Source organism: Lissotriton helveticus, chromosome 12 (assembly GCF_964261635.1).
Source record: "Lissotriton helveticus chromosome 12, aLisHel1.1, whole genome shotgun sequence".
Taxonomy (NCBI): domain Eukaryota; kingdom Metazoa; phylum Chordata; class Amphibia; order Caudata; family Salamandridae; genus Lissotriton; species Lissotriton helveticus.
In genome coordinates, this window is record NC_136073.1 from 376,635,143 (window position 1) to 376,660,501 (window position 25,359).

Below are 25,359 nucleotides of genomic sequence, written 5' to 3' on the forward strand. Positions count from 1 at the left end.
TGTTTATGGTATTTCCACCGAAAACCAAGTGAATGCTCCTTGTTGTACTTGCTGTACTGGAAATGCTTGTAAATGAAAGCCAACGTAAATATCTAATTAGCAGTGAAACTTATATGTGTTTGTTCATTACCTTGCAACCTGCACCTACGTTTAGATTGCAAATCCAGTAAGTGAGGAAGGGGGCAGGAGTAAAGACAACAGGCACAATGGGAGGGGGGGCGGGAGTAAAGAATTCACGGGAGTAAAGAGGGCCCGACAGCGGGTGGGCCTGCTGAAGTAATGAGGGCCCGGACAACTGGTGGGCGGGCAGGAGTAAAGAGAGCACGGACAAGGGGTGGGCGAGCGGGAGTAAAGAGGACACGGACAACGGGTGGGCGGGAGTAAAGACAACACTGATAACGTCATATGGAAAACAAGCGAAAGAGAAAGCACACTTGTTGTTGCAGCAGGCCTAGGCAAACACACCTCACATCCACCAAGGCCTGCAAGACATTGTGGCCGAGGTGACAAGGGAAGGGGTCAGAAAAAGCCCAGAGCTGCTACTGCTCCAGTAACAGGAAGGAAACAATGGACATGCACTGGCAGCCGTGAGCGGGTAACGGAGGCACAAAAAACACAACTTTGCCCACCCTAAGACCCCGGCCCATCATCGCCCGGTGCCCGCCATCTAAGTGCGGTCCTGCTGATGGGAGCGAGGGGAGTGAGTGCACAGTGTTAAATTCTGTGAATCTCAAGAGGAGGCTGTGTTTAAATCAATCCATCCAGCTCACAGAAGCCAGTAGAGGAAAGCGCCCTCCAGGCGCTAGAAAACTCATGCACCTCTAAAGTCAGTAGAGAGACTGACATCCACGTGACGTGGTGGCGCGTGAGGGGCAACCAGCCGGTAAGAAACAAATCAGTGGTGTGGGATCGATGTACCGACCTCGGCAGCTGTAAACTGTAGATGCAGCACTTATGGGGTCGCCCTTTTGCCATCTTCTCCCCCAATGCTGACGCACAAGAGCCCTGCACAGACAAGAGGTGGGAGTAAAGACCGCGCAGACAACGGGTGGGCGGGCGGGAGTAAAGACGGCACGGACAACGGGTGGGCGGGAGTAAAGACGGCACGGACAACTGGTGGGGGAGGGAGTAAAGACAACGGGTACAAGGGGTGGTGGCGTGAGTAAAGACAACATGGACAACGGGTGAGGAGTGTATGTAAAGACAAAACTGACAATATTGTATGGAAAACAAACGGAAGAGAAAGCACGCTTGTGTGACGGGATGCGAGGAATGCAGCTGCAGTGTCACCCGAGTGGTGCGCGCGCGCTCCTGTGAAATCTGACACATAACAGATGGCACACTGCGCGCCACTGCTCGTAACTGCAAGCTGCTGGCGGATACATTTCCAGGGAAAGGTGGGACATGCACTGGCGTTTGCCCAATTGCGTGCTGTCTTTTTACAAAGACGCACACAAAGCCCAATAGAAAAAATACTTACAAAAAACACACGAGTGTGTGAAAAGTCTAGAGGGATTCCAAGAGGTTGTTTTCCTAGAGCAGTGCACGAGCGCTGCACTAGGCTCGACCTTAAAAAAAAAAAAAAAAATTATAATAAATATATATATATAATTTTTATTATGTATTATTATTGAAATCATGGAGCACTTTTAGATTTTAATAGACTGCACTCATTAGGGGGCACTTAACTGTATGGACATTCCTTAATTGCACTGTAGTGTTTTTTTTATCATGCTCGGCTATTGTATGTTGTATTTTTATTCTGCTTTATCTGCTCCGCCCTTTCTCTTTTTTCAACTGAGATGTAATGATTTTAAATAAATAGATATCAATAAACTTTACTACCTCTTCATGCCGGCTCATAGCTGGATGTGCTTTATTAGGACTACAATCCACATACTGAAAATAATAAAATGATCTCGTGTCAAAAGCATTAACCTGCTTACCTGTCTGCGTAAAATAGAAATCTGACATGTTACATTATGTGAAGTGCATGAGGCGCATTATCCCTCTATGCTACTCTGAGTCACAACTTTGACTTGACAAAAAACAGATCTCTCCAGCAGAAAGAACGTTAACCATCCGAGTTATCTTACCATTATTAATGTTCCCTCAGGCACACAAACTCTCGGCAATGGGTGCAGATAATGGGGTAAGATATTTTAAAATGCAACCTCTGCAAGCAATTAAGCCACAACAGATTTACTGTCATGTTTCTGCTTGTTGCCGATTTGTTTAAGGCAAAGTTTATTTTTTTTTTTTTTAAATAAAAAAACATGTGCAATTTGGATGTGGGAGTTCTTTTCATGCCTCCGCCCTCATGACTCCACCCTCATGACTCCACCACCTTTTAGCTGCAATGCCTTGACCTCATATTTATTGTGGAGGATTAAAGTTTTTCCAATTCCAGCACTGTTCACACACAGACCTACGGTGATCGCATTAACCAATTGAGCCTTCTCTGCACAAAAAAGTGCATTTCTCACCAGTTACTTTTGCTAGCATTTATTTTTAATTCACGCATATGCGTTACATTTTATATTTATTTACTGTAAGGTGAAAGGCCAACAAAATAGTTGCAGAATAAGGTGTTCTTTTTTTTTTTTTTTACCGGTGTTCTTTTTTTTACCAGGGATCTGGCCTCACCTCCATTGCACTCAGGATCACAGTCCCTGCACTTCAAACGCTGGTAACAAGTGACACTTTGGACGGGGAATCGCAATACAAATCATAGGGGATTCCCTAACTCAATCTTTTCAGGCTCCAAGGAGGGTGGGACTGTGTGGCTTTCGAGGGTGATCCACTGAACCAATTGAGATTAAAAAAAAAAATACTGAAAGAAGGTGAGCTAGGTACGTTTTCAGGAGAAAAGGAGTGTTCTCTCTTAAGTATGTTAGAAAGACACCCTGCAAATAAAGTTAAGTGTAGAAATAAGGAATGCTGCTCTGTGGAAGGGGCATGCTGTTTTGAGTAATGATGCTGACATGGAACCAGCAGCTGAAACACCGAGAAAGTAAAACTACCGGCATCGAGTATGCTCTGCCGCGTCAGAAAAATCACGAGAAAAATCATTACCTGTGGCTCAACTGGGTGAGCACGCCGTCCGATTCTCAATACTCTCCCGGGTCGCTCCTCCATGGCCGACTATGCCCTGTTGCCTTCTCCCGTGCTAAGGACGAGGACAAACGTTCAAACTTCAACCCGCTGCTGGCATCTGCCATATACAGATATGGATATAACAAAATTATGAAAAACACAGTTCAGGACGCCATCTACGGCATATATTGTGTTCTTTAAAACACAATAAACTAGTATTCCAAGTATACTGAGAAAGCTGGCAAAGAAAAAGTCAGCAATGAACCAAAATAACTAATAAGCATTAAGAAGTAACAGATAATGGGGTAAGTAGTAATTAAAATCAAATACGTACTTACTCCGAAACACTGCTGAAATAAGTCGCATTTGCAACCCTTACTCTCGAATTGTACTGTAGGTCTCTTTCATGAAATACACGATGTTCATCTGTTCGGACCATGCATACATTTTAAAGAAGATGTTTGTATTATGGTGCATCTAGCCAAGCCCCAATGACACAAACGAGCGTGTCCTTCGTTTATGTTTATGTCTATGATTACCTGCCAAAGTGTTTCTCCACTGATTGGCTGGTACCTTCTGATGAATGGTGGGGTGTGTGCTGGAAGGGAGAGTTTGGGTAATGTTGAGTTAACGCTCAGTTTGGATGGGCAGAACCTGTAGACTGTTACAGATTATGGTGAGAAATTTCAGGATAAACTGGATATGATGGCTGCAGGGGTGGTGTGGGTGGGAGAGAGAATTACGCCACAAAGACGAGCAGGGAAGCACTGCGCAGATTATAAGAGAAAAACTCACCAGCCTGCAGTATTAAGAGATGAGTAGCGCAGTCCAGGGATTTTTCTCATATACGGTCTGTAACAACTAGAGACGTATCTGCAGCCAGATGTTGGAAGGTAACACTGACTGTGCAGCCGGGGGTTGGGGGTTGCACAGCCTGGTGTTGCGGATGTGGAACGCTACACACAGATGGGAGACCGGCGCAGCTGAGGAGCCCCAGGCAGTGAACAGCAGCTATGGGAAAAGTATTAAACCTCAACTTCAAGGACCAAAAAAAAGTCATAATAAATAAGGGACGAGAATAGCCGCCAAGGTAAAAAGCAAACACAATTTTTGGGTTAGAAGTCGGCAAGGCACGTGCCAAATGACTGATTTTGCAAAACGTGTCGGCCTCCTCTGTGCTGGATTTATCTCTGGCAGCCACTGGGGCTAGCCCGGGCAGAGGACAGTGGGAGGGGTGCGTGCGGGGCAATGCAGCGTCTTTTACAGCACAATGAGCGTTGCACGGCTGAACCGAGTGGTCTGAGTCTTTGGTCCTGTCTGCCATCCGTGGATAAGAAGGGCACTGTGGCCGCAGTAACAAAGGGAGTGGAGGGGTCTAGATGCCTTCGGACGCTGAGGGCACCACTCAAGGGGGTTTGAGTGGAGCGGGGCCGGCAACGCTACGGTCGGGAATGGGGGCGCGGCTTTGAGGCTCAGTCCATGTGCAGCATTTACCTTGCAGGAGCGAGCAACGGCGCCATATGTTTCCAAAGCGCGGGCGTGATAATTGCAAACAGATTGCACCGCTGCTCGCTCCCGCAAGGTAAACGCCATACATGGAGGAGTGCTCATTGGAAACTGTGCAGTACATGCACGAGTTTCCGAAAAAGTCCAGAGTGATTCCAAGAGGTCACTCCTAACAGCGCTTGCGCGCTGCATTAGGCTAGACCTTAAAAGGTACAAAGCTTCTGAGGGTGGTCGTTGCACTTCCCATATTATCCTGCAATTGGTTTTGTTTCATTGGAAACACTTAGACTGAAATATCTAAAGCTATTTAGTGCTTATTGAATGCCTAGTTGGTCACATACCATTTTATTTTCGCCTGAAGGATCCCATAGGAAAATGTTTTGATTTTTCCCAGTTAATACGTAATCTAGATCATCCCCATATTACTCTTAACATTTCCATCAGTATAAGGATCCGCATGTCATCTATGTACATAGATACCAGATGCAGGGTGTGTACCTCTTCAATTCCTCAGGTTAACTTTTTGCCATAAGTGAATTGCTAGGGGCTTCATAGCTAGAGTGAATATTAATAGTAACTGGTGCAACCCTGCAGAGTCCCATGTTCCAGTACCCAGGTGTCTGAAACCAAGCCATCAGTATGCACTCTTAAGTAGGGCACATAGATGAGTTTTATCAATTTTATACATACCGTACCAATTCCCATTCATTCGAACATCTGCCATATGTATTCTGATGATATTGTGTTGAATTATCCAGTTTCACCAAAGCTACTGGGGCTTCGCTATTCACTTGCGACTTCGGTGAATGGTTACATCTACTAAGATTATACATAGAGCTCCCACCAGGATTGACGCCAGATTGATCAGGATGTCTTAGGTTTTTCATCACTCCGGACATTCTGCTAGTCAGTGTCTTACTTTGTATCTTTACGCCAGTGTTTAGCACAGAGAATGGCCTTTAAGGGGTCTCAACCAAATACCCTAGTTGATGTGCCATCCTAGACCTCCAACAGAGCCCTCATCCTCTTGCTGTGCTTACCTCTGTTGTCCCCTTCATTGCTGACTTTGGTCTACATGGGTGTTGGGACTGAAAAGCCTTTGCATGGTAAGAGACATGTACCCCTGCCCTGAGTGCCCAAATGTACTGTTGTCTGGATCCCTAATCCTGTTTTGTTTTTTTTCGCTGTCATTCGCGATCATGGAGCTTGCATGTGTGCTATGACATAGGCCTGTCTCACGAGTTGTGGTCTTGTTGGCCTGGGAAGGGCACCCAAAGCGCTACCGTCATAGTGGTGGATTGCTACCGTTTTCACCAGGAGCTAAGCAGCATGAGCCTGGTGGTGGCAGCATACAGTGTAGTGATCAATAGTAGTGAGCAGTTCCTTTTTACCCTATGTCACTGGAGTGAGGCCTATAGGCTCACTCGCCTCTTCAAAGGTACCACAGCTTTGTGCTTAACTCACCTGTGGCATACATCAGATAGATGTGCAGTGCTGCATTGCACAGGAGTAGGGACTGTATTAGTTGTATGTGATCCTGGGAAGGGTACAGTACAAGGATGGAGCAGCACTATGCAATACATATGTGGTTAGTACATGTACTGGGTGTACATATGCCTGAGAGGAATATATTACATGAGAGAAGTAGTGCTGTGCAGGGCATGCACAGGCACAACTTGTCAACATCTGCTGCCTGTATATGTGCTTGTGTGAAGCACCCTACAGGAAGGATGAAGTGTTGTGCAGCATGAACAGAGTGTGTGTTTTAAAATAGGCACACCCTGGTTAAAGATGGAAAAGCTCCAGTACTGAACAGTGTGCCCAGATGGAGTGTGTATACTGAATGCATGTGTACATGTAAGGGTACAATGCATTGCGGTTACAGCGCTTGACAAGAGTGTACTATGAAAGTACACAGTGTCCCTCCAATGGTATATTGTATGGAACACTTTGGGTTGCATTTTGGGAAGCCCAGGCCTATGTGGTAAAGATATGAAGCGGAGAGGAATGACCCCCCACCACCCCAAACCAGACAGATTTGTATACTGCTGCATTCCTGTGAAAATAAAGCTGAACGCCCAACATAAAACTTCAAAGACCATAATTCACATTTGGTATCTGGCAAAGGTCTATATGAAGACGAAGCTGAGGACCCAAACATTTGTCACCTGCCAAGCAGCCAGATGGGTTGTATGAGAAAGGGAAGCTCTGCTAGTCTTCTGCATGTGACCAGTACTGGGGACTAAGGCTTGCTAGTCTACCTGCTGGGTGAGGGGACATCACCCAGTGACACCAAGACCACCTGCCCTGGACCACCAATGCCTGCCTGCTTGCCAAGACCAGTGCACCCTGTAAGGAAGAGAAGAGCGTTGGATGGAGCGAGCTCTAGTGGTAAGCCCTACTGTGAGGACTCCCTGTGTGAGGATTCGTCTGTGCACCAATTAGGCCGTAGCCAGTGTGCAAGACTATTTTTGGCAAGCCCTGTATGACAGGAGAGGGCAGTCATAGACTGTGCCAAGTATCGAGCTCACACCGTCTTGTTGGGGGGACACCGTAGTTGGGTAACTAGCATGGCAGGACTTGTAAAATCCTGAGCGGTAACCCCATGTGCCATGAGGGACAGCTGTGGTGCGGTGATTGCACCTGAGGAGTCTGTTGCGTCCAAAAGGTACCATGGCAACCCTGTGTTCCGAGGGGGGACCAAATCATCAAAGACTTTGGGTCGTCGCCCGGGCCTGAATGAGGCTGTGACAGACGGAGCTAGCTGCACCGAAGGATCTGTCCTGATTGACCCCCCCCCCGGATAAGGAAGACGATGAGGAGGACAACGTGCCCTATTGGGCCTCCAGTTGGGAGCCGAAGGACTGAATTCTCCTACTCTTACCGAATCCCTGTGAGCTGGAAGCTGCTCCGATCCTTGGGAGAACAGCTGCTCCGCTATTGCAAAAGACTCCGTGTCCCCCCCACTGCTGCCTATGGGACGGAGATATGGGGCATTGCAAATTGCGAACCTATTCACGTTGAAGAAAATCGTTTTTGCAGAAAAGCCCTCTAAGCCCCTGAATCGTCCTCTCATTTTATCTGTCAGTAGGAACCAGGATTGACTTAGCTGGGAGATCACATTAGAACACGTCCAGTTCTGCTGTGGCTTGCCATCTGGAGAAATGAGGAGGCTTGCTTAACTAGAAACCTCATCCATGATGCGCCAAAGGCCTCCCCGTTCCATTATTCGCATATGTGAAGGAAACTGTTCAAAATATTGGTTTGCGCCAAGCAATCTCTGAGCCTGGATCTAATAGTAGTTTAAATAAAAACATATGCAAAATTGTTTTGTAATCTAGGCCGTTCTGAGACTAAATGTGAAAAGGTGCAAGCCCCTGTTGCAGATTATTTGAGCAGGACCGTAGAAAGCATACCAACTACTTATCATTATCGCTAATAGGGATGTTGGGAAAATAGTTTATTTCGTTTTAGGGCTGACGCAATTATCTGCTGTGTTTCCCGCTGGGTTATCGGAAGATTCTCTACACCAATCCCTGCCCATATGATGGTAGGTCTGGGCAAACTATGTTGCACTCTGCCTTTTTTAATAAAAAATGCTGCAATTTATAATCCCTTTTATTAAACTCCGGCGTTTTAGCCAATCTAGGTCAGCTTTTAATATTTTGGTACAACTGACTGATGATGATACAAGTTTTCGTGTTGGCTCTATTTTTAGATCCACTGTTCGATCTGAAGCACAGTGCACTTTGTTAAAGCTAGTACTCCTGTCTCAGTAGATATGATATATGTGTGCGCAATCCCCAAACCGTAATGAGTTATGTTGCAAGACTGTTGTCATTAATTTTAAAACTATTTTAAAGTGCGTTCATATTGTTTAGTTTTTTTTCTGCATTCTTTATGGATACTTCACCCGAATAAAGTTATTCAACTGAGAAAAAAAAACTTTGATTCCTCACAGAAACCAGGTACCTTTGAGGTCAGATTGACTGGGCGTTGTGAGAACTGTCCCAGTTTGCTTCAAGAATAAGGCCTCTCTGTTCCATAGCTTAACAATTCGATACTTTGAATCCATATAATCAGGAGTCTGGGGAGTCAATGTATGTTTCAGCCTTCCTCGCAGACAGGTAAATGTCTACGGATTCGCATTGTCAGCCAATCGGGAAGGTGGAAGTCTATTACCCATCAATAGGCTCTTTAAGGATGACAAAATATGGGCTCAAATGTTTCTTTTGCTCAGTAATTGATGTTTAAAAAAAAACGTAGTGACTGAATTAATGATAGTGCAATAAATAACGTATACATTAAATATTACGCGAATTCCTTTGCACACTGCAATCCATTTGAAACCCCGTGCGTGTTTTGTTTTGTCAGGCCCGTGACATTTGGAACAGCATGTGTCTGGTTACTTGCAGAGAGCTGTTTTCCTGGCTGAGGATCAGAGTAGGATGGGGAGTAACTTGATATGGAATGCATGTGGTACCCACTGTCTTCCTGCATCAAACCTCTTATCCTGACACGAATATGATGTGTCGGCCTGGTGGCAAGTTGATGGTTGCTCTTGGTGAAATATGATCAGGATGTTGCAGGTGGTTTGTTAAAGTCTTTTTTTCCACACTGTACATGCCGCCATAATGGAGGTTTCTTACAGGTAAGGGTGACAGGGACTCGATAATAGAATTTCAGCTGCTATTAATGACAAATAGGGGTGCATTTTTAACACCCTGCTCTTCATTCAATATGTATATGACATTGGCACTAACAAAAAAAAAAATCCCTGAAGATTGTATCATCACTTGCGTGGATGCCATCATGTAATATCGATTAATCAGTTTTAACTGACCACTTTAAACACTAACCAGATATATAGCCAACAATTTAAAAGCTAACACTTGAAAGTATTAAGAGAAATTCATGCTGGCTTTTTTTTGAGCTGTCAAGATTTACTCATGTATGTTGAAGAATCTGACATCAAGTAAAAACTGGAAAGTAGGCTGCTACATCTAACTATATTGTATTTAAAACGTGTTTTGCATAGATTCCTTGGAGGTTATTCTCTAATTTTTGAAAAATTTTTATTGAGGCACAATGCAAAACTACGTGTTAGTTACATTTTGAGTGCACCTTTGGAGATAGCTGATACTGAACAATAGAAGTAAGTAGTTAAAAGCTGCCGATGGGTATTAGCAGCAAAGGGCTACCTTTTGCCAACACTCGAGTTGGACATGAATGGCTGTAGCATACTTATCATTCGTTCGCTGTTGGTGTCCTCTGCAAGCCTAAGTTAACTTGACGCTTTTGCTTGTTAAACATAGTAGACTCTGGAATGACGTCGGCTGGCATAAATGTTTGAATGGATCTATGTGAAAGTATAAACAAACACCTTTATAATGAAGCTGTTTTTTGTATTATCTTGGTCAGCGATGCTCCTTTTTTTCAATGGAAAATCCACCCCCCTCATTACACATACCAATTATGGTCATGCTTTGATCCTTTATTTTTTTTTAACGTATTTTATTGATTCTCTTCTCCATGCACATAAGTATAAATTTTTGTCCATACTGTAACATCAATTCGGCATTCATTTTAAGTCCCCCCTTAGTTCGGTCATGTTTTGGCAGCATACTTTATTACATTTTGTTATCCCCACTCCTACTACAATTAAATATCCCCAACCCGCTTCTCACAGTAACTTGTCCCTCCCCCCTCCCTCCCCAACTTTCGTCATCGCCACTTAGGGTAACAGTAATTCTATCTTTTAATCATGCTCAGGAGCCACTTTTCGACATTCCTCCAGATGTATCTGGTTTGTTCCAGGGACACCCCTTCTCATTGGGGGGTGCTACCCGGTCTTCGTGTGTCTCACAATCTCTCAATGCTTGCACCATAATCTCCCATGCTGTGGCCGCTTCCAATGCTTTATCATTGTTTAGCCTGCGCGCTTGTTGATAGCGTAATGCACTTTCACTGCTTGCCCATTTTAATAACTCACTCCTCCATCTCCAGCTACTGGGCCCTACTGTTGCCTTCCAGTGCTTAGTGATTTCTCTCTTTGCCAATATAAGGCCCATGTCTATAAATTTGCTCGTTATCTTGTTTTTGGACGTGTGGGGAAACCAATGTAGTACACTAGTGGCTATGTCAAATGTCAGCTGTCTGTCTGTGGTATCATTCAGCACTGCCCCCAACTTCTTCCAGTAAGTTCCAAGCACCGGACAGGACCAGAGCATGTGGTCTAGTTCCACTCCAGGTCGCGTGCATCTAGGGCATGCTGCCTACTCCACCCTAAAATATTTGCGTATTCTACCTGGTGTTAGGTACGCCCTGTGAAGTATGTAGAAGTGCACAAGTTGGAATCTAGCATTTCTAGTACTCTTCCAGGCCCTTTTCACTATTTGCGACCATGCCGTGTCTGGAATTTCTTTTCGTATATCCGCCTCCCATTTCCCCTTTAGTGTCTCTAGGGGCGCTATCCCTTGGTGAAGCATTCTGGTGTAAAGGCATGTGACTGCTTTAAACGTCCCAGCTGCCATCATAGTGTATTGGCAGGCCATGGTTGTTTGGGGCTCCGATAGCCCTTCTCTCCAATGAGCCTGTATCGCCCTCGTCAATGCTGCGTGTAATAGGTATCCTCCTCTGGGAAGGTCAAATCTGTCTCTCAATGTCTGAAAGGGTAGTAATGCGCCATCTTCATAAAGGTCTCCTAACATTTGGAGCCCCGCTTCCTCCCAAGACTGCAATTGCGACCAATCCCCGCCATGTGGCAACGCTGTTGCCATGCCTAGTGGGATTTCTGGTGCATAGGGATGCAGGACTCCTGCTCTGCGCTGTGATCGGTTCCAGCATTACTGAAGTGTTTTTTCCTCCGTTACCAGGTCTTTCGGGTCTGTTTTTTGTTGGAGTGCTATGTATGACAGCACGTGTCGCGGTATCCCCCTACCTCTTTGCTGTTCCGGGCCTCTAAATTCTCACGCAATTTCTTGCGTGAGCATTTGTAGCTTTGCAGCTAGATAGTAGAGCTCAAAGTCTGGGACTGCCAGTCTTCCCCCTAGGCTTTGGGTCGAACCAGTGTGGATAGTGCCACTCGTCTTCGACCAGTACCCCAGAGGAAAGACACCGTCAATGATCTCAGTGACTTAAACACAGAACTCTGTATCCATATTGGCAGTGTCCTGAAATAATACAGGAGACGCGGCAGCGCTATCATTTTTAACAGGGCTATGCGGCCCATCACCGACAGCGGGAGGGTGGCCCAGAAGGCCATGCTGCTTTTCAAAGCCCGCACGCTCCTGCTTATGTTTCCCTCCAGTATGTCTGCAGTGCTGTGGTATATATGAACCCCCAAGTATTTCAGACACGAAGGTTCCCATCTCACCTCTCCTTCCGTGGTGGGTTGGTCAGTACCTCGTCTCACCGGGAACAGGCATGTTTTCGACCAATTTACTCTTAAGGCCGAAATGTCGCCAAAGTCCGTAATGACCTGGCCCCCATCAACGCCCCGTTGCTCTCCTCCAGGAACAATAGCATGTCATCGGTGTATAACGATATGTATTGTTGTTCATTCCTGCCCATCAGGCCTCCGTAGCAATTCCCTTCACGTATTTTTCCTGCCAATGGTTCTACCTCCAATGCAAATAATAATGGGGACAGCGAGCATCCCTGTCTCGTGCCTCGCTGGACCGGATATTGCTTCGATATCAGCGTCCCCACTCTTACTCTAGCCACAGCCGAGGTATACAACACCCTTGTCCATTGTATAAAATCTGGTCCTAGGCCAAAGTGTCCCATAACCCTATATAAATATCCCCACTTTAGGCTATCGAAGGCCTTTTCCAAATCCACTGACCATATCATTGGTTGTCGCGCTGCAGGATGGTCATCCCCCAGCAGGCGCACTAGCCTCCTGATATTTGTGGAGGTGTTTCTCGTCGGTATGAATCCAGCTTGATCCTCCTGGATCAGTGTGGTCATGAAGCTCAAGAGCCTGGTCGCCAGCACGCTACTTAGTATTTTATAATCAGCTGTCAGCATCGACAACGGCCGGTAGGAAGACGTTTCCATGCCATTCCGATCCGGCTTCAACAGTGGGATCACTAGCGCCTCTCTCATAGATTGTGGGAGCTGCCCTTTCTCTTTCGCCTCCTTATAAAGTTCCTGAAGCCGTGGTGCCAGGAGATCGATATATTTCTCATAGAATTCTATGGGTAGGCCATCCACGCCTGGGGTTTTATTGTGGGCCATGCTTTTAATGGCTCTCCGGATTTCGCCTAATTCTATATCCTTTCCTAATTCTTTCGCCTGTTCAGGGCCTACCATAGGTAGGTGTATGCCCTCTAAGAAAGTGTCAATAGCGGGGTCCCCTGCTAGTATAGTGTTTTGGTACAGTTCCGTGTAATAGCTCTGAAAGCACTGCAGTATCTCGTTCTGGGTGTTAACTACCATACCTGTCCCTGTGCCAAGAGCCAGTATTGGGGAACTCATTTTAGCTGGATTAGCCAGCCAGGCAATTAAGGTTCCTGCCTTGTCACCCTCTGCGTGCGCTCGCGCTACGTAGCCTTGTGATGGAAACTACGCAGGCGCTCTACTTCTGCCGCCACTGCCTCCTTCACCTGTCTAACCTCCTCTTGCAGTTCTGGATGTCTGGGTCTTGCTAGTTCCGTCTCTCGCAGCTTATTATCAGCTACGGCCAAGTCATTTAAGAGTACTTTGCGGACACCCGCGTGCTTCCCTATGCATATCCCCCTAACAACCACCTTGAAGGCATCCCATTCCGTTGCTCTCGCGGTTGTGGAGTTAGCGTTTTCTATAAAAATAATGGGTGATTTCCTCTTTTAGTGCCTCAGAAAAGATTGGGTCTTCTAACGTCTCTGGGCACAGTCTCCAGGTGGGTATGCATGAGGTTCCTATCATCCAATGCATGGTCACCAGCAATGGGTTATGGTCCGAGATCGTCCTGGTCAAGTATTCAGACTGTACTACAGTTGGCAGTATTGTGGGGGAGCACAGCACCGCGTCTAGCCTAACATGTAAGTCATGCATCCCAGAAAAGGAGGAGTACTCTCTGTCTAGTGGATGTTGTTTGCGCCATACGTCTATTAATCCCCATCTGTGTTGCCACTCCACCCTACCCTTGGACAGCCTGTGTATCAGTGAGTCGACCAGCGGGGGATGAGATCTATCCAGCGCCACGTCTGTAATGGAGTTGAAGTCACCACCCAGCACTAGCGGACCCGCTAGGTAGTGCGCCAAAGCCCCCGACAGTCACGTCAAGAACCCTAGCTGGTCCACATTGGGCGCATATACACTACAAATAGCTATGTCCCTGCCTCTGAGTTTCCCTTTGATGGCTACAAATCTGCCCTCGGGGTCAATCACCTGGCTAACTAGTTGGAACGGGACTCCTGCTCTCACCCAGATTAAAGCACCTCTAGCATATGCAGAGTATGTAGTATTATACACTTGGCCCCTCCATCTCCTCTGTAGTGCTATACCCTCAGTTCTTGTCAAATGTGTCTCTTGGAGTAGTGCTATGTGCACCCCCCTACGTACTAAATAGGCATGAATTTTATGCCGCCTTGTCATGGTGTGTATCCCTCTCACATTCCAGGTTACACATCTTAAGTCAGTGACGTCACCCATTCTATAATTCTAATCTGTGCAACATTATCTATAACCCTACGTGCATGACGATGACTGTCTCCCCCCCCAATGTACCCCCACCCCCCTCCCTCCCAAGAACCGGACCTAGCAACAAACACCTAGTTCCCGTCCAAACTCAAACATGACTCAACTTGCTTCTAAGTCCAGCAGTAGTCACTGCGGACATGCCATAAGGGCGGTGAGGGGAAGCTGCCCGCCGGACGGTAGCTACCTTACTTCTCCAAATCTGAGTAATCCACTGAGCCCTTGGTTGTGTCGCCTCCAAAAGCCCTGCCGCCACCCCAATAATGTTCGCTCAGGCCACTACCTCCTCATGTCCTCACCAGTGGCAGTCCATCTTGTCGGACACTTCCCAGTTCCGTCGGTCCCAGAATTCGGCTATCCCTCATCCAGCATCCCATCTGGCGTCTTAGGTGTGACCCTCGGTAGCCGGTCGCTGTCCGCCTCTGAGTGCTCAGTGTCAGAGCGAACGTTGTCTTTTTCGGACTCCATGCCATCCTGTGATGGCGATCTCTGCACACTTGATATCGCGGACACCGCTACCAGTGCATCTCTACGCTCTACCTCCATCTGCGAAGATGAAGGCCTCCCAAGGCTCCGTCGTCTAGTGCGAAGGCGTCTTGATTGCCGTGGTGGTAATCCTTCAGCAATAGTAGTTTTTCTCCATACGGTGCTATCGTTCCCCGCTCTATACAACTCCAACCAAGTACAGACATCAACAGGGGTGTCAAAAAGTTTGTTTTGCCATCGACAATGACCCTCAACTTAGCCGGGAAGAGGAGAAAATATTGGAGCCCCTCATTGTGTAGCTCTCTTTTGACTGCCAAAAAAGAGGTGCCACGGCGTTGGGTCACGTAAGCGTAGTCTGGGAATATGTTGACCCGGCTGTTTTCCACCTGGTATGGGCCATACGTTCTCGCCTTCTGAAGTATCAGATCCCTGTCGCGGAAGTGTAGTAGCCGAGCCACCACCGGTCGCGGAGGACGCCCCTGGGGGGGGGAGGTCTGGCCGGGACTCTATGCACCCGTTCTAAGGTGTAGAAAGTGGACGACCCCACTGGCACCACCACAGTCTTTAGCCAAGTCTCCAGATACTGTACCATGTCCGTCCCTTCGATTTTCTCCGGAAGACCCACTATTCGGATGTTCCGGCGATTGCGCCCTTCAGTATCCTCCGCTCTTTTCTCTAAGGTGACCATGCGCTCCAGTACGTCATTCAGGGAGGTTTTCAGCTCCTTCTGCAGTGGTTCAGTGGTCTTCAGTGCTTCTTCCACTGATGTGACCCTGTCGGCCAGCTTCATCATATGAATGTCCATCCAGCACTCGATTTTTACTTCTTTATGTAGATCAAATTCTTCACAATTTTTTGTTGTGCGGCTCCCTCCAAGTGTTTTGTCTACGAACACTATATCAAATATAAGTTTTAGAGAAAGTGGAAATACCACTTGCAAATGGTGGTGTGCACACTTATACTTGGACCGGGATGGTCCTAATCCAGCTTATCGTTGGAAAAATGATTCTTTCAAAGTTCATCTCAGTTTCAAACGAAAATTTATTGATTTCATCACTATTAATTCTTCATAGATGCAAATCCATTTTTATGGCGACTTCAAACTTTTACATTTAACATCTACCCGATGCATTTCGGGTCCTGAGAGACCCTTCTTCAGGGGTCTGTGTGGGAAAAACCAAGGAAATACAATAAGCCTCATGGACATGTATTCAACAGTTAATGTGATTATTAGCAACTTCACTAAACCACATGATTACACTGTCTAACTTTCAATCCCAAAATAGACATGAAACAAAATAATTCTGATCAAATCAAACCAAAATCATCCAGCGATTAGATATTGCCACTCGCTACAGATTACTCTCATCAGTGAAATACTGAAACTAGCTGATTCTATTATGTAACCTGCGATCATATTCTGCTTAAAACTAAGATTCTCCAAGTCATTATGTTCAAAGTATTACACAATTCATAGCGTATTGTCATTCTAAAAACGATCTTCCTCACTAATACACTTTCATGGAAAACGAACGTTCTGTTACGAAAACTTACAGAAAATGTAAAGCGTTTTGCGCCTTAGTCTGTCCGCCAATCAGCATGTAGAAGACACACTGAGGCTTTCACTCTTGTGTTTTAAGCAGTCTAGTTGGTTTATGCTACGGTCACATGATCGCGATTACACTCGATAAACCAATTTTCAAATGTGAACTTAAATATAATTACTAGTGTGTTTGTAACACTATTACGCGCTTAAAATCCTAAATGGTCAATGATAAATCATCCTAGTGCATGGATGAAATTGTTTACATGAATTACGTACAAACACCAAAAAGCATGTGATGATAATACATGAATAATCTTAGTTGCGAAAGTGTCTGAAATAAAATAAAAATTGAAAACGTTTCTTGAGTCGAACTAAATGAAAACACATGTAATCATAAGCTACAGTGAGGAAAGTGTCGGCCATTTTGGAATGGGACTGTGTCATATTATTACATGTTTCCAGTTTGCAGGAATGTCGTTAAAGCTTTCCTAAATTATGTTCATAAGAAGCAGTATAATTCTATCCTGTCATTCAGTCCATTCGGTTGTAGACTACCCATTCTATGAATCCAAAAGTATTCAGACCTCAATCTCTGTTTATGAGTGTCTTTGTCTGGTTGTTGTTTAATCACCTCTAGTATGGTGAAACGTAGTTGCGCAATATTATGTCCGGCTTCCAACCAATGCGCTGTTACTGTAGATTGCAAATTTTTCTGCCGAATATTGCTTTTATGTTCTGTGATTCTTATTTTGATTTTACGCTCAGTTTGTCGGCCAGCTTACCATGATCGGCTCTCAACAAGCCCAGCCCCGTGGCCACCTGCACTATATCTTGTTGGAGCGCTGTTCGTGTGTTCGTTATTGCCTCCAAGATTTTGTCTAGTTGTTGTTCTATGTATGTGTAGAGTTATATAATTGGAGGTCAGAGTGGGGTGTCTCCTCCTACCCCATATCTACTGTGTGTGTGAACTGGCAATACTCCACCACATGTGATACTATTTTTATCGGAAGAAATGGGGAAATCATTTATGGTTGTACTTTTGTCATTTGCTTGAGGTGCTAGTCTTTCTTTAACTCTGGAAAATGTAAAAGTGGGTTCTTTTTTTTAGACTTTGCCATTTTCAGGACATTGAGGTAATAAAACCTGCTGGAAGTTACACAAGCCACATCACCGAAGGTCTCTAGGTTCAAGAAACATCACAGGAACCATGCAAGCTCCCTCTCTCTGGAGTGTAGTTGAGGATCCCAACTCCAGACCCATTGAAAACCCACACATGCCTGGTAACCTACACTTAGGAGCTCCACAGCAAAGCCTTCGGGTGGGGCAAACCTTGGCACGGACTTTGTTTCCGAGCAAGGAGTAAAGGTATTATCATTTTTAAGAAAATAAAAATCCTGTAAGTCCTGCAAATGTCATGTTTGGTGCATTCTCCAGCCAGCCAATAAGAGAAAGAAGGGTCTGAAACCCTGCGATTGAAACCTTTATAAAGTGTAGCTGTAGAAAATTCATTATGGTTGTGGTATGTTACAACCGAATTGTGCTCCTGTGACCACATGACAGGTGCCTTAACCCAACATTTCGTTTTCATTTTCTTTTAAAATTTCCTGTCTGTACTGTTCCCAGTTTATGGTCTGTGGGAACCCCAAACCTATGAAAAACCAAAGCCCGACATCCCATGTTCTGGAGATCCCAGAGAACACTGATTGAAGGGGTGGGACAGGGGAGTTGTGCCTAATCGAGGATATGTTCCTGTGAAATGGAGACTGGAAGGAATTGGTATGTTTTGGAAAATAATTACTGACTATCTGGAAAATGTTATGCTTACTGCTGGCCCGTCAGCGCGAGGGAGGTCTGGCTTACACATTCTTTTTGTTATACAGATTTAGAAAATACATAATTTTATACTTCATATGTAATGGTGATTCTGCCAAAATTGAGTGATCAGCACTGATCGTACATATTTGATTGTGCAGATTACATGTCCCTATATATGGTCAGAACTCCAGACTTGTGCAACAAAGAGGCAGCAGGTGAAAGTTACATATATAATTTAACGTTTTGTGCAGTCTTGTACCACTAGGCGGTAGCATTGTATAGGAAATGTGAAATTGGGTAAGTTAATAATGTAACTGTGAGGTAACAAGTGTATGTTATGTATGGTTTATCCACGTATTTAGAAAATACAAAGAGGGCTGCAAATAGGTAAAAGTCCAGATGTATTTTAAACTATGCAGTTAAGGAAATGGCTCACAGCTGAAAGTGTTCTGCTCAAAAGTGGGCCATGACACAGTGAATGGTGTTCAAGACGGTGGCGCAAACCCTATCTATTTCTGATATCTTTTAAGAAAGAAAACCAGAAAATCTATAAAACCATTCGATCTCGCCTGTAAATATTTCTGTGCTAGCATCTGCACACATATACCATTGCAGTAAATTATGTTACTATGTTGCTTTTTTATGCATAAAAAAAGTGAATAACATATTCAAGGCATTGCCCCATTATATTTATATATATATCGTGCTACTCACATGGTGGACAACCTTGGAGCGTGAATATATATATATATATATATATATATATATATATATATATATATCCGTATTCCACGAAAGGTAATGCATTAGTTCTGTATCGATAGTGATATTAACATATCTCCTTTTATATGTACAAGAAGGGTTTCGGATAACACGTTCTACAAAGGGTGCAAGCTATTTGTTTCTTTAAATGTAGATACAATTTCTAGACAAACGCCGACTTCTTTGGCGTGCCACCGTTATCAAAACCCTTATTTCAGGATTGTTTGGAAAAGTCATATCACTTAGACCAACTGGTAATGAGCATTGGATTCTCATGGCACCTTGATGCTTTCAGACTGCCTGAGCCAGCTCTCCACTTAGAGAATCTGATACATTACCAAGAGTGACAAGTAAGGTAGACAGATTGGACATGGTGAAGTAGAGTGAGGTTTGAGGAAGGAGGCGAGAGGGATAAGGGGATTTAAAGGAAGCAAGGAACACACACAGTAATCCAGAGGTGCATTAGAGGGTCAAGGGAGAGCTGTAGAGAGTGTGGGAGGTAGAGCAGGTGAGGTAAAGATGTGAGGTAGAGCTAGGCGGTCATCCCTCAAGCATGGTAGAGTGTGGAAGAAGTGGTTTGGCCAATAGGCTGATGGCCTTGGCTGAGGTCAGGAGTGTTGATGCTGCTGGTGTGTTGTATTATCCCAGTATATCAAATGAATGCCAACGGCCTGAGCAATTGCATTGAAACTATCTCAAACGTGCTCATTGTGTGTCCTTTGTTTTTATTTTCATTTGCACAAACTTCAATAAAATGTCTTTATTAAAAAAAAAGATGTGAGGGAGAGAGGTGACAGAGTTGTGTGAGATGAGGAGGGTTTCTTTCTTGCTGTAAGCGATAGTGAAATAGAGCTGGTCTGGAGAGCGGTATTGTCTTGACCAGTGATGGAAGTGGGCGGGGACGGAAGGGCACGGCGTGCCCCTACTTCTAAAAAAATTGTTCAGTCCGTTTCCCTACTTCTTGCTTTCAAAAAAGCGTCCTGGGACGGCAAGAATAGTCCAACTTTAAAATGATAACTTTTTTCTTTCCGCTTCCAGGGGCTGCTCGCACTTCTCTGTTGTACTCCAGAGGCTGCAGCAGCCCCCCCCACCCGCCCCCCTGAGCTCGCACAGACCGAGGGCAGGCCATTGTCATTCCGATTGAGGCAGATTAGCCCCTTTAGAATGACAATGCGCCCGCCCTCTGCCTTTAACATATCAAGTGCCCTTGAGATCGGAGTTGGTGATTAGAGAGGAGCTTTCCCCAAGCAGAGTACTGTGGGGAACTTGACACCTTTGTCAATGTTGTACACGGAGTGAAGTGAACTGGGCAGGAGCAGTGACCACAGTGACCGGACAGAAGAGGCGACAGGAAAGGAGAGGTACTAGGGCAGGAGAAGTGACAGGGCAGGAGAGGTGACGGGGCAGGAGAGGTGACGGGGCAGGAGAGGTGACGGGGCAGGAGAGGTGACGGGGCAGGAGAGGTGACGGGGCAGGGGAGGTGACAGGGGAGGTGACTGGGCAGGGGAGGTGACTGGGCAGGGGAGGTGACGGGGCAGGGGAGGTGACGGGGCAAGGGAGGTGACGGGGCAAGGGAGGTGACGGGGCAGGGGAGGTGACGGGGCAGGGGAGGTGACGGGGCAGGGGAGGTGACGGGGCAGGGGAGGTGACGGGGCAGGAGAGGTGACGGGGCAGGAGAGGTGACGGGGCAGGAGAGGTGACGGGGCAGGGGAGGTGACGGGGCAGGGGAGGTGACGGGGCAGGGGAGGTGACGGGGCAGGGGAGGTGACGGGCAGGGGAGGTGACGGGGCAGGGGAGGTGACGGGGCATGAGCTAGAGCAGTAACCGGGCGTGAGCGGTGAAAGGACCAGGAGCGGTGAAAGGACCAGGAGCGGTGAAAGGACCAGGAGCGGTGAAAGGACCAGGAGCGGTGAAAGGACAGAAGCGGTGAAAGGACCAGGAGCAGGGAACGGGACAGGAGCAGGGAACGGGACAGGAGCAGGGAACGGGACAGGAGCAGGGAACGGGACAGGAGCAGGGAACGGGACAGGAGCAGGGAACGGGACAGGAGCAGGGAACGGGACAGGAGCAGGGAACGGGACAGGAGCAGGGAACGGGACAGGAGCAGGGAACGGGACAGGAGCAGGGAACGGGACAGGAGCAGGGAACGGGACAGGAGCAGGGAACGGGACAGGAGCAGGGAACGGGACAGGAGCAGGGAACGGGACAGGAGCAGGGAACGGGGCAGGAGCAGGGAACGGGGCAGGAGCAGGGAACGGGCAGGGGAGGCGACGGGGCAGGGGAGGCGACGGGGCAGGGGAGGCGACGGGGCAGGGGAGGTGACGGGGCAGGAGAGGTGACGGGGCAGGAGAGGTGACGGGGCATGAGCTAGAGCAGTAACGGGGCGTGAGCGGTGAAAGGACAGGAGCGGTGAACGGGGCAGGAGCAGTGAACGGGGCAGGAGCAGTGAACGGACAGGAGCGGTGAACGGGGCAGGAGCAGTGAACGGGGCAGGAGCAGTGAACGGGGCAGGAGCAGTGAACGGGGCAGGAGCAGTGAACGGGGCAGGAGCAGTGAACGGGCAGGAGCAGTGATGGGGCATGAGCCAGAGCAGTAACGGGGCGTGAGCGGTGAAATGACGGGAGCGGTGAAAGGACAGAAGCGGTGAACGGGGCAGGAACGGTGAAAGGACAGAAGCGGTGAACGGGGCAGGAGCAGTGAACGGGGCAGGAGCAGTGAACGGGGCAGGAGCAGTGAACGGGGCAGGAGCAGTGAACGGGCAGGAGCAGTGATGGGGTAGGAGAGGCGACAGGGCAGGAAAGGCGACAGGGCAGGAGAGGTGATGGGGCAGGAGAAGTGACGGGGCAGGAGAAGTGACGGGGCATGAGCTAGAGCAGTAACCGGGCGTGAGCGGTGAAAGGACAGGAGCGGTGAAAGGGCAGGAGCGGTGAAAGGGCAGGAGCGGTGAAAGGGCAGGAGCGGTGAAAGGGCAGGAGAAGGGAACAGGGCAGGAGAAGGGAACAGGGCAGGAGAAGGGAACAGGGCAGGAGAAGGGAACAGGGCAGGAGAAGGGAACAGGGCAGGAGAAGGGAACAGGGCAGGAGAAGGGAACAGGGCAGGAGAAGGGAACGGGCCAGGAGAAGGGAACGGGCCAGGAGAAGGGAACGGGCCAGGAGAAGGGAACGGGCCAGGAGAAGGGAACGGGCCAGGAGAAGGGAGGGGCCAGGAGAAGGGAGGGGCCAGGAGAATTGACAAAGCAGGAGTGTTGATCGAGCATGAGCAGGAGTACTGACTGGACTGGAGCAGTGAAAGGGCAGGAGCAGGCGTTTCCCAGGGCGACTGGAAGGGTAGGGGGCCAGTTTAGTTTGGGGGGACCGGTTTTGTACAAGTGCAGGAGTTTTAAAAACACTGCAAAGTTCTTTGTATATTCAGCAGGTTTCGGTCAACAATACAAGTGCCAAGATAACTTTGGTGATCAATGTACCTGCTGGAGAGAGATGGGAGCATGTTTTGTCTAGTGGCTGTTTTACTCATCTAAGGTAGTGCAGAGTGGTAATATGCCTGCTGCAAAGAACATGTACCATGCATATCAAAGAGCAATATGTTATGTGCATAGTTCAGTGGGTACTGCTTTGTGTTCACTTCCCGAATGAAAGGACACTTGAATACATATGGCCTGGCAGTTCGGGCTGGACTGTTCACATTGGGCGCAGGATCAAGACTGATTTGCATATGGCTCGGTCCAAACTGGAATGGCATGGTGAGCAAAAAACGATGGATTTAAGCCCAGATCTCTGAACTGGGGTGAATGTATGACATTGTTCTGCCTTCTGTCCATCAATTGTTCTTTTTGCATTTGTCACCCCGAGTGGGACAGGTATGCTCAGACAATAGTCCCGTGCTCTTCATGCCACTGGAATCAAGCTATCCTGGTTGATGAGGTCTCAAAGACCGATACCGGTCCTAGGATGCTTGATTCCGGTCCAGGGAGGACCTGGCCTGGCAGTTCGGGCTGGACTGTTCTCATTGGGTGCAGTATCAAGACTGATTTGCATATGGCTGGGTCCAAACTGGAATGGCATGGTGAGCAAAAAACGATGGATTTAAGCCCAGATCTCTGAACTGGGGTGAATGTATGACATTGTCTGCCTTCTGTCCATCAATTGTTCTTTTTGCATTTGTCACCCCGAGTGGGACAGGTATGCTCAGACAATAGTCCCGTGCTCTCCATGCCACTGGAATCAAGCTATCCTGGTTGATGAGGGCTGAAAGCCCGAAACCGGTCCTAGGATGCTTGATTCCGGTCCAGGGAGGACCTGGCCTGGCAGTTCGGGCTGGACTGTTCTCATTGGGTGCAGTATCAAGACTGATTTGCATATGGCTGGGTCCAAACTGGAATGGCATGGTGAGCAAAGAAACAATGGATTTAGGCCCAGATCTCTGTACTGGGGTGAATGTATGATATTGTTCTGGATTCTGTCCACCAGTTGTTCTTTTTGCTATATTATGATTGATCAGCTAGCTGGCTGACATGAATATGAAGGAGCCTTTGTGGGTTTCCTTGAGTCTAGATTCTCCTGAAGAGTCCCTTTCTCTTCTGAGCCTTGCTTAACACATGTGTACATAAGGAGCCCTGTATTCATGACCTCAATGTTTGAGACAAAAAATAATCATGGATTTCTGAACAATGAGAGTAAAAGCATTAAGGTAACATGTTGTTCCTGCTTATATTTCACATGCTTTACATAAACCTGTATTCCCTATGCGTGTTTGCTTTTTCCTGAGTTAAACCTCAAATAAACATATCCATTCTTTTAATTAAATAATGTTATAAGCTGTAACTGGTCAGTGAAATGCTAAACGTACTAAAAATTTGTATGTTTTGCTATTTCTAACCACACCCCTGACTCCGCCCACTGATTCAATCTTCGGTTATTCCCGCCCCCTGATTCTCCTCCCACAATTCCCCTAGTTTTGTTTTCCCACTTCGACCACTGGTCTTGACCCACTTTATATCTTGGAAGAGAGAAAGGTATTCGTCGGGGAGTGATATTTGGAAGGTGGATGATTTTGTTCTTGGTGAGGGTGGATCTATTGTGCCTGGCTGCAGGGCCCGTCCTAGGAGTTTTGGGTCCCCCAGCGAAAGGAAAGATGTGCTCCCCCTCTGATAGAAACACTGTTTGTTTAGACCATAGTCTTTAAACACAATAGGAACCTAGAATAATTGACAATATAAATTATTTAACAATTATATTACCAGTAATAACACATGATTAAAAAGTTCCGGCACACACATCCTATCCACAATGACCCAATCATACAATCACAAACCAATTCAATCCTTTAAAATTTATAAATAATTATAAAAAAAATTATATAAGAAGAAAAAAGAAGACTAAAATCACTAACACCCCCTTCAGTTTCTCCCTTACGAAACTTTTTATGGCTTTCATATAATTTCCAAAAGCAATAGCAATATCAAGATTTGGCATTTCTGTAAGTAAGGCTACTGCTTGGACTCGTGACCTTATTTCATATTTTAAAAAAATTGGACATAAAACCAATTTCCGCAAAGCTAATACTGAAATGCAGTCAACCAATATGTGCAAAATATAATTTCTTGTTCCTATCAGGCTGTATCATGTTACTTTTATTTTTTCCTCCATCAGCCAAGGATTAATACCATTTCTTACTCTTAGAATTTCACACCTTAGGCCCCTCTGATTTGCATATGACATCACCAGAAGTGACATCACAGAATGTGAAATCACGGGACTTCAAATCTTCTTTGACATTGCCAAAGGGCCTTATGTGTGCATATTATCAACATGGATAAAAAGATGAATACCCAAATGAAATCAGCCTGTCTTTTGTAAAGCTGGATTAAGTGGATTACAACAGTCACATTGAACGGAAAATCTAGCACAGGTCTCACGAAGATGGACTTCCTTATTCAATGTTAACTGATTGAAACTATTTTAGTGCATGATAAAAGGTCCAGAGCACTGGGGAACATTATTTGAATGGCATGACTATGGTAATAATTATGCAACCGGATATAGTGATTAAAGTTGAGTTCAAAAACATGGATCTTTTCGTTTTTATTTGATAGCTTTATAAATCACAGGTTAGAACTAAAAGGGCAGTAGAGATCTGTAGAAACAAATCAAAGCCTTTATTGTAGACCATGCCTCCTTGTAAGGCTGCATCAAAGAAGGGTTAAAATTGTCCCTGTACTGAAAAGCTATTTAAAATGTGAGTTTTTACAGTTCGCAAACTTATGTCATTTGATTGGTTCCTTTCATTTGAATCTTGTACAGGTGCATTGATGACAAAAAAATTAAGACTTAAGTTCCAGAATGCAAGAAAATAACAGAAGAACTACTTACATTTGGTTTAAAGAAGCAACTTGAGCCCTTCGATGGTGGAAGTCCGTGTTAGTGAGAGTTACAGTTTTCATATAAATCCCTTGCACTGTGAGTGGG

At 46.3% G+C, this 25,359-nt stretch overlaps 1 protein-coding gene across 7 annotated transcripts in view; it reads left to right on the forward strand.

Moving 5' to 3' along the window:
* The window catches only part of FAAP24 (FA core complex associated protein 24), a 146,992-nt gene that overhangs the window by 58,059 nt on the left and 63,574 nt on the right, over positions 1–25,359 (forward strand). For 2 of the 7 annotated variants that reach the window (XM_078670564.1, XM_078670566.1), the window contains one exon: positions 25,195–25,310. The exons of 3 other annotated variants lie outside the window; for them this stretch is intronic. In XM_078670564.1, coding sequence (XP_078526690.1) covers positions 25,296–25,310 — 15 coding nt within the window. In that variant the 5' untranslated portion in view covers positions 25,195–25,295. Of the gene's footprint in view, positions 1–25,194; positions 25,351–25,359 lie in introns of those variants that run through there. 2 more of the 7 variants (XM_078670568.1, XM_078670567.1) reach the window with 2 other exon arrangements.